An 8,762-nucleotide genomic window follows, 5' to 3' on the forward strand; every position below is an offset into this window, starting at 1 on the left:
AGCATAGATGACTCAAGTAAATGGACAATGTCCCATGGGGAGCCTGTCCTTTATCCCTTATGAGTTTCTTCCCACTGGGGCCTGGGTTACAGCTTTTGGTCTGGTGGATTGATAAAACACCGTGAGGGTGGGAGGCTGGCTGGAAGATATGGAAGCCCTGTCTTTGACCACTGGTGTCAAGCAGAGGTGGGAAGAGAGGAAAGGAGCCACTGTGCTTTGTTCCAACATTCCACCCACCAGGAGTAGGGGAGAAGAGGGTAAGGCCCCTAGATCTGGGTCACATTTGTTATGACCTAGCTCACATTTCTTTTTCTTTTCTTTTTTAAAATATGAAATGCTTCACAAATTTGCATGTCATCCTTGCGCAGGGGCCATGCTAATCTCTGTATCATTCCAATTTTAGTATATGTGCTGCCAAAACAAGCACCCAACTTCTGTTTATATCAAATAATCATGATATCAACTGTCCCCTCTTTCTTTCCTGCATCATCCACTTACCTCTCTCCTGGAACATACACATAAGCATGCAGACATGCTGCAATAGTACCCATCTGAAAAACCCAAAAACTTCATAAGACCCCACGTTATTGCCCAAGATTGCTCCATTTCAGTGCTCCATTTTACTGCAAAAATCAAAAGGGTTGATTTAATTACTAGAGCCGATATCTTTTCTTTTCTTTTCTTTTCTTTTTTTTTTGAGACGGAGTTTTGCTCTTGTTGCGCAGACTGGAGTGCAGTGGTACGATCTCAGCTCACTGCAACCTCCGCTTTCTGGTTTCAAGCAATTCTCCTGCCTCAGCATACTGAGTAGCTGGGATTACAGGTGCCCACCAACACTCCCAGCTAATTTTGGCAATTTTAGTAGAGAGGGGGTTTCACCATGTTGGCCAGGGTAGTCTCGAACTGCCGACCTCATGATCTGCCCACCTCGGCCTCCCAAAGTGCTGGGATTACAGGCATAAGCCACTGTGCCCAGCCCAAACCATCTTTCCTAAAACAGAAGTCTGATTAATTCATTTGTCTGCTCAAAATTTTCCAATGAGTCCCCATCTCACTCAAAGTAAAGGCCAAAATCTTTACAGGGACCTCCTTCCTAGCCCTCCAGCTTCATTGCCTACCACTCTCTTCCTTGTGAATTCCTCCTCACCAGCCCCGCTGGCCTCTTTTCTAATCCTTTGAACCAAGCATGCTCCTTTCTAAGGGTCTGTGCACCTGCTTTTCTGTCTTCTAAAATGCTCTTCCTCAGATCTCTCCATGCATTTGTTCCCTCGGTTTGTTTTCCCTCCCCCTTTATAAAATAGAATCCCACTACTAATCTCTTTTACTCTGCTTCATTTTTCTCTATATCAATTTTGACCATGGATGACTTTAAAGGCTTGAAGTTGAAAATCAGTAGCAAACCACCCCCCTGGAATAGGGGTAGAGGTAAGATGTTAGAGGGGAGAGGGGCTTTGCCTTGGCTTTGGGATCTGGGAGGAAGCAGGGCACCAGGGTTGAGAGTTTGTGGGCAGAGGAGCCTACCCTCCTTTGAAGCACCCGCAGGCAGCACTGCCCCATTGGACTAGGAAGGCATAGCCCATCCATTAGGCCTGAGTAGAGAAGGGGGCAAAAATTCTGTCTAAGGTAATCCCATGGATTTGTTGGGGTCGACTGCTGAAAGTGGGGCTTTCCTCAGAGTCCAGTATACAGTCGGCCCGCAGACCCTTTGGTGCCTCCAGGTGGTGGCCTACAGTGCTGCAGCAGAAGGCGCATTAGGCAGAGGGTGGGCAGCGCAGCTGAGCTCACCGCCACGGGCGCATCCATCCCTCCTGGGCCTATAATTTGGGTTCCCCAGGCCTGGCCGCCCCTATCAGCGGCTCAGCAACAGATGAGTCACCCGGGACCCCGGGCCAAGGCAAACATGGGGGGAGGAGGAGGAGGAGGCTTCCGAGGCTTTAGCCACCGCCTCAGTTGCTCGACATCCCCCAATCTCCAGGGGCCCCCACTCTTTTCTTTGACCCCCGCCCTCCAGGGCCCCAGTGTTCTTCCCACATTGCTCTTGTTACACCCTCCATCCCTAGGATAGGAAGGGCAGCCCTCCACTCTTCTCATCGAGGGGAAGGGGAACCAGCTTGCTCCTAGATCCTCCCTGCAGTGATGAAAGCCCCCCACTTTCCCCCTCCTGTCATTGGCCCCGACCCACGTCAAGGTCTCTCTGGTTCCCGTCCCTCCCCTTTCTTGGAGCTGGCCGCGTGCTTGGGGTATTAGGCAATGGGTGTGCACCCGCAACCCTCTCCAGGCCCCGCCTGTCCCACCGCCCTCTAGCCGCCTGCGGGTCAGTGCTCAGGCCAGCCGGTCGGGCTGAGGGCACTGCGGGCCAGCTCAGGCCACCCAGTCTGCCGGCCTGTGGCCTCTTGTCCCCGAGCTGGGCTTCAGTAGAGAGAAGGAGCAGGACTCTGGGTCCATGGATTTGGAACAGTCCTGCTTGGGGAGACCTAGGGTCACCAGGAAGTTGAAACCTATTGTAGTAGTTCTGTCCCTTGCCCCTTCTTGGCACCTGACTGTATGCTGGAGCTTGACAAGGGTAGAATCAGAAGGCAAAAAAAAAAAATAATAATCCCAAACCTAAGGGGGACCCAGGAGACACATGGAGAAATACAAATGTCCATGAGGTCCCCATGGAGAAGAAAGGCTTAGGCAACCTCATTCCCCTCTTCCAAGGACCTGGCAGGAATCCCAGGCTGACTGCAAGAAAAAGAATAAGGACACTGGTGGGGATCACGAATCCAGGTGTAAGGATGAAAACTATAAGATGGGACTTGCAGATTCTGGTGACCTCCAAAACCACACATGGTTTGGCTCTTGTCCTCTAAATGGGAAGGAGGGTCAGGAACTCTAGGGCTCCCTTTTCCCCATCCCAAAGGTAGGGAATCAGAGAAAAGCAGCCTGGTCCAGGATGTCCAGTGTCAGAGACCATGGCACTTTCACCTCCCCAGACCGCTCATCAACCTGGCACATAAAGGTGATCTGTAAATATCCCAACAGATGTAAGTTTGCTTGATCTCCTGTCTCAGACTGCTGTGCCCGCTATCCAACAGTGACCCCTGCAGCACGGGCAGGACCTCCAGCAGCACAGACTGGAGGCTGGCTGCCCAGCAGAGCTGCAATGCCACCACCAAGAAAGAGGTGACTGTGGTTGTGGGTATCATCCCTGTGCCTCTGCTTGCTGGGGGCAGTCTGAGTCAATGTGCTTGGGGCGCGTGGGGCCAGCCGTGCCTTGGGCTGCGGTCTGGCGGGGCGGGGGGCGGCTGGAAAGCCTGGGGCCCCTCTCTGGCAAAAATAGCCCGCAGTGGTTAGAGCTTCGAGGGTGAGTCAGGCGGGAGCACGGTGGCGCCTAACCCCTTCGCTGCCACTGGATCTTCCTAAGGCAGTTTGCCTTTGCCTATGCACCCCAAGACCAGGCTCTTTCCCGGCTGCCCTTAGGCTTGGCTCAATTTTGGATCCCAAGGCCCTCCTCATCCCACAAGAAGCAAGTCTACAGCTTGGAGCAGGAATCCAGGCCACCCAATGTGCAGACCGGGGGAACCCCGAGAAGGGTAGGATACCTCTGCTGGCAAGCATCCCTGCCAGGCAAGGAAGCATCGTGGCAGCCTGATGATCTTTGGTGCTACCTGAACCTCTGCTAGGGCCAAACTCTGAGGCCAAAGCTGACCCCTCCAAAGGGGCAGGCGCAGGGCTTGGAGGTGGGTGGGAACCAAGCTGCCCAGACCTGTGCTTCTCCTGCCCGCTCTGAGTACCCTAGGTGCGCTCAGGCTGTGGGTGCCACATGTGACTGTCCCACACCGAGAAGCCCAAAGACTGTCCGGCTCCATCCTCATCTTGTCAAAGGCACTTTCCAGCCACCCTGATCTTGGTGGAGAAACTGACTCAAAGAGAAGTGATGAAAGATGTGGCCACTTTGGTCCCGTTCTGGCTCCCTAGGAAGGTTACTACACCCTCCCTGCAGCCTTGGCGACCCCAGAGCAGGTGAGAGGAACTCTGGCCACCTCCTTCTTCAGTAGGGCCAAGCCTGAACCCAGGCGTCGGGGGAGAGGGGGTGGGTGGGTGGGTGTGTGTGTGTGTGTGTGTGTGTGTGTGTGTGTGTGTGAGTGCGCGCGCGCGCGCGCTGGGAGGAGGGGGAGCGGCTGCATTTGCCTGGTCAAGGCTGGGAGTGGAGAGTAGGGTGGGGAAGCCCCAGGCTCGGGGAGGGGCCGCAGCTCTGTCAGCCCGGCAGAGCCACCGTGAGCTCCGCGCCAGCAAAGCCAGAGCCCTCAGTCCTTTGCTCGCAGGCTTGCTAGCTCTCTATCACTCCCTCCCTTCCTCCCTCCCTTCCTCCCCGCGGCCGTGGCGGCGCTGGGGAAGCGGTGAAGAGGAGTGGCCCAGCCCTGGAAGAATGCGGCTCTGACAAGGGGACAGAACCCAACGCAGTCTCCCCACGGTTTAAGCAGCACTAGTGAAGCCCAGGCAACTCAACCGTGCCCGTCCCGGACCCCGCACCCAAACCACTGGAGGTAATTAGACCTGGGAAAGCAGGGAGGGCAGGGACGTGCACACAGGGAAGAGACAGGCACGTGTGTAGTCAGACAGACAGACAGGCATCCACCCACAGAAGCACAGAGACACAGAGAGCCAGAGATATTGCTAGCAATAAAGACAGAGAGAATAAAGGAGTGCCCCCAGATTTAGAAAGCAATGAATGTGAGAGCCAAGGGGTGAGGACCAGACGGGTGCCTATGGAGGAGGGGAGCTTGTAGTTAGGCAAGGTGGGGGATAGGGAAGAGGACTCAGTCTGCGCCACAGTCCCTTTTAGGAGAGAGCCAGGCTCGCCTCCCCATCTTTCCTGCACCTGGAGCCTCTCCACTTTCCTTGCTGCTCAGGGAGGAGGCAGTGTGGGTGGGGAACTCATTCTTGGACCTTTCTCATGGAGCCTGCTTGCCCTTGATGACACCTGGAGGTGACACCCCCTTAGGTGGTGGGGAACCTCCTCCCTATCCCTCTCTCTAGCCCTGTGAGGGCGGCGAAGCTAGTCGTGGGGCCCTGGAAAAGGGAGCAGTAGACGAGGTTGTGGAGTAAGTGTTTGTGAGTCTGTGTGTCTGAGTTTGTATGTGAGTGTGTGTCTGTGTGCTGGGCGTTGTGTCTGATTGGGCAGGGTTCCAGGGGTGCTCACTTGAGTCCTGAGCTGGGACAACTCCTGGACTCTTCTTCTTTAAGACCTCCAAGCCTCAGGGACTCTGGGAATCAAGGGGTGATTCTTCTTGTTTGAGGAGGAATGAGAAGGGTCAGTAGGGTGGCACCGGTGGTTTAGGAGCCCGAAGGAGGGCATCACTTGGTTCTCCAGGCGAGCCGCCCTATTCCTGAACCCGCATCAAGTATTCCCGTCCCGCAGGTCCGGATCGATCTGCCCACCGGAGCCTCCGGGCTTCGACATGCTGGAGGAGCCCCGGCCGCGGCCTCCGCCCTCGGGCCTCGCGGGTCTCCTGTTCCTGGCGTTGTGCAGTCGGTGAGCAGTTCGCCTTGTCTCCCAGGCCCCAGAAGCACCGACCAGGGGTGGGGAGAGTTGGAGGGGTCTGGACCGCAGACCCCAGACGCCTTCTTGGTTCCCAGGGCTCTAAGCAATGAGATTCTGGGCCTGAAGTTGCCTGGCGAGCCGCCGCTGACGGCCAACACCGTGTGCTTGACGCTGTCCGGCCTGAGCAAGCGGCAGCTAGGCCTGTGCCTGCGCAACCCCGACGTGACGGCGTCGGCGCTTCAGGGTCTGCACATCGCGGTCCACGAGTGTCAGCACCAGCTGCGCGACCAGCGCTGGAACTGCTCAGCGCTCGAGGGCGGTGGCCGCCTGCCGCACCACAGCGCCATCCTCAAGCGCGGTGAGCCTGGCTGGGCGGGTAGGCGCTGCCGCCGAGGCTAGAGGGTGGGGGGCGGACCGAGGCGCGCGGAGGCGGGAAGGAACGGGTTTGCTGCTTCGGGAGGGGCCTCTCCTGGAATTCCCCCCTCCCCCCTCAGACCCGCTCTGAGCCAGGTCTGGCCACTCGTCTGGGGCCCTGTGCGCCTAACTTCCACCTGCGTGCTGCCGGCGAGGCAGCTGGGTCCCTGCTCTCCTACCCTAGGGCCCCCCTTTCCTGCCTCCGCCCAGCTTAATCTGGATTGCACCTGTGAGCAAGAGATGCCCCCAGTCCTGGAAGCTTCAAACGGCCCCCTATTCCCTCTCCTATTTTCTCTCCCCCCATCTTGGCTGGACAAGCCCAGGCTGGTGTCCCCAGTGTCTCAGCGGGGGTGGAGTGACGCCCCCAACCGTTTAAGGGTTAAATCTGCTCCCCTAATTGCTGGGGTTCCCAGGAGCCAAAGCTGGGAACAAAGACCCTGATGACTTTGAAGCTGGGGAGCCAGTCCCCTCCTCTGTGCTGTGGGGGCTCCAGGTGTTGCTCACCTGAGCAGGTGAAGAACGGCTGGAGAGGCAGAGAACAGGTCACTGCTGGCCTGGTCTGGGAGGCATGGCTGCCTCTCCCCATTCCCTGCTGGAGTTCACTCCCTGAGGTGTAAAGACCCATGGGGGCTCAGCCCAGAGATGGGGGCAGTGCTCTGGGGACTATGGGGTTAATAGGCAGCTGCCATCTGCAGGGGAATTCCCAAGACTTGTGCAAACAGCTTCACCCCTGGAGGGTTGGAGTTGGGGGATCAGAAGGCTGGCCCAGGAGCCCTGGATCCTGGGGTAGGAGAGGCCTGGTCTCTAAGAGGGTGCTGTCTCTCATCTTCTCAGGGCTCCGGAGAGCCCCTGCCTAAAATGAAGTGAGGGTCCCCCTCCTTCCCCACAGGGCCTGGTGTAGGGCAAGGCTTGGACACCTAAATGGTAAGCATGTTTATTTAAGTCTGGGAAAGGCTTGGCATCCTGAGCTTCTGTGACCCCCAAAACATAACAAAGAAGCCAACCTTTTAAGAGGGCCTTAGGGAAAATCACTCCCCCACCTCTCTCCTCCTCTCAATGTTTTATAGGGTAATAGCAGGTTAGGATAAACATTAAAAGGGCAGTCTTGAAGGGCAAATATAAAACTACATCCTGGGAAGCGGAAGGGCAGCTCCATAGCTCCAGTGCTTTGGGGGTGCTAGGGTGGTGGAAGGTAGGTTGGTTAAAAGACTGACTAACCCTGAAGTGAAATTAAAAAAAAAAAACAGAACCACAAAGGCTCTGCTGCCACCTCACCCAAGCTCCCTGCAGGGTTGGGGGAATTTCTAAGGCTTTCAGATGTAGAACTCGGTTGTACACATCTTCAAAGACCTCAGGGACTCCCTCTTAGTCATCTCCCAACTCCTCTGGGCTAGCTCTTTCATCTACACCTGAAAATCACCGACTTACAGAATGAGAATGGGCCTCAGAGATCATCTTGACCCATCGTCTCCCACCTCCCTTTAGAAATGAAGAAGTTGAGGCTCTGTGCTTTCTGTACCCTTCCTTGTCCCATGACTTTCTTCCAAATCACTCAGCTGGTAAATGGCAGGGTCAGGATTCAGTTAGGAATTTCTGGAGTTGGAGGGGGGCTGTTTATTTCTTTCTGCCTCCACACTCTCATCTGCCTGTCAACCTTACCTCCACCATCACAACCTTCTCATCCCCAGGTTTCCGAGAAAGTGCTTTTTCCTTCTCCATGCTGGCTGCTGGGGTCATGCACGCAGTAGCCACTGCCTGCAGCCTGGGCAAGCTGGTGAGCTGTGGCTGTGGCTGGAAGGGCAGTGGTGAGCAGGATCGGCTGAGGGCCAAACTGCTGCAGCTGCAGGCACTGTCCCGAGGCAAGAGTTTCCCCCACTCTCTGCCCAGCCCTGGCCCTGGCTCAGGCTCCAGCCCTGGCCCCCAGGACACATGGGAATGGGGTGGCTGTAACCATGACATGGACTTTGGAGAGAAGTTCTCTCGGGATTTCTTGGATTCCAGGGAAGCTCCCCGGGACATCCAGGCACGAATGCGAATCCACAACAACAGGGTAGGGCGCCAGGTATGTGTGTACATCTTGTCCTGGGTCTCCCCAGCTTTTGAGGCCTGGTTAGAGTTTGAGAGGCACAGGGGAATAATAGGATAAAGTGTGATGAGTGACTGACACCATCAGCAAGTCACCCAGCCTCAGTTTTATATCTGTAAAGAACCTAATGATACTTACCTTACAATATTATTAAGACTGAGCTAGCAGGCCAGTGTGGTGGCTCACGCCTATAATTTCAGCACTTTTGGAGGCTGAGGGGGGAGGATTGCTTGAGGCCAGGAGTTCAAGAACAGCCTGAGCAATGTAGTTAGACCCCATCTCTATATTTTAAAAAATTATATATAAAAACAGACTGGGCCGGGCGCGGTGGCTCATGCCTGTAATCCCAGCACTTTGGGAGGCTGAGGTGGGCAGATCACCTGAGGTCAAGAGTTCGAGACCACCCTGGCCAAGGTGGAGAAACCCAATCTCTAATAAAGTACAAAAATTAGGCGGGGTGCGGTGGCTCACGCCTGTAATCCCAGCACTTTGGGAGGCTGAGGCGGGCAGATCACGAGGTCAGGAGATTGAGACCATCCTGGCTAACACGGGAAACCTCGTCTCTATTAAAAATACAAAAAATTAGCCGGGCATGGTGGCATGTGCCTGTAGTCCCAGCTACTGGGGAGACTGAAGCAGGAGAATCGCTTGAACCTGGGAGGCGGAGGTTGCAGTGAGCCTAGTTTGTGCCACTGCACTCCAGCCTGGGCGACAGAGCGAGACTCCGTCTCCAAA

The 8,762-nt window shown here is 55.7% G+C and overlaps 1 protein-coding gene across 1 annotated transcript in view; it reads left to right on the top strand.

The window, feature by feature from the left end:
- Window positions 1-4,121: 4,121 nt before the first annotated feature.
- The window catches only part of WNT10B (wingless-type MMTV integration site family, member 10B), a 6,491-nt gene continuing 1,850 nt past the window's right edge, over window positions 4,122-8,762 (top strand). Inside the window, exons 1-4 of the mRNA XM_011987611.1 lie at window positions 4,122-4,529; window positions 5,405-5,518; window positions 5,623-5,885; window positions 7,630-8,003. Of these exons, the coding sequence (XP_011843001.1) occupies window positions 5,445-5,518; window positions 5,623-5,885; window positions 7,630-8,003 (711 nt within the window). The 5' untranslated portion in view covers window positions 4,122-4,529; window positions 5,405-5,444. The remainder of the gene's footprint in view (window positions 4,530-5,404; window positions 5,519-5,622; window positions 5,886-7,629; window positions 8,004-8,762) is intronic.

Source organism: Mandrillus leucophaeus, unplaced genomic scaffold (assembly GCF_000951045.1).
Source record: "Mandrillus leucophaeus isolate KB7577 unplaced genomic scaffold, Mleu.le_1.0 Scaffold313, whole genome shotgun sequence".
Taxonomy (NCBI): domain Eukaryota; kingdom Metazoa; phylum Chordata; class Mammalia; order Primates; family Cercopithecidae; genus Mandrillus; species Mandrillus leucophaeus.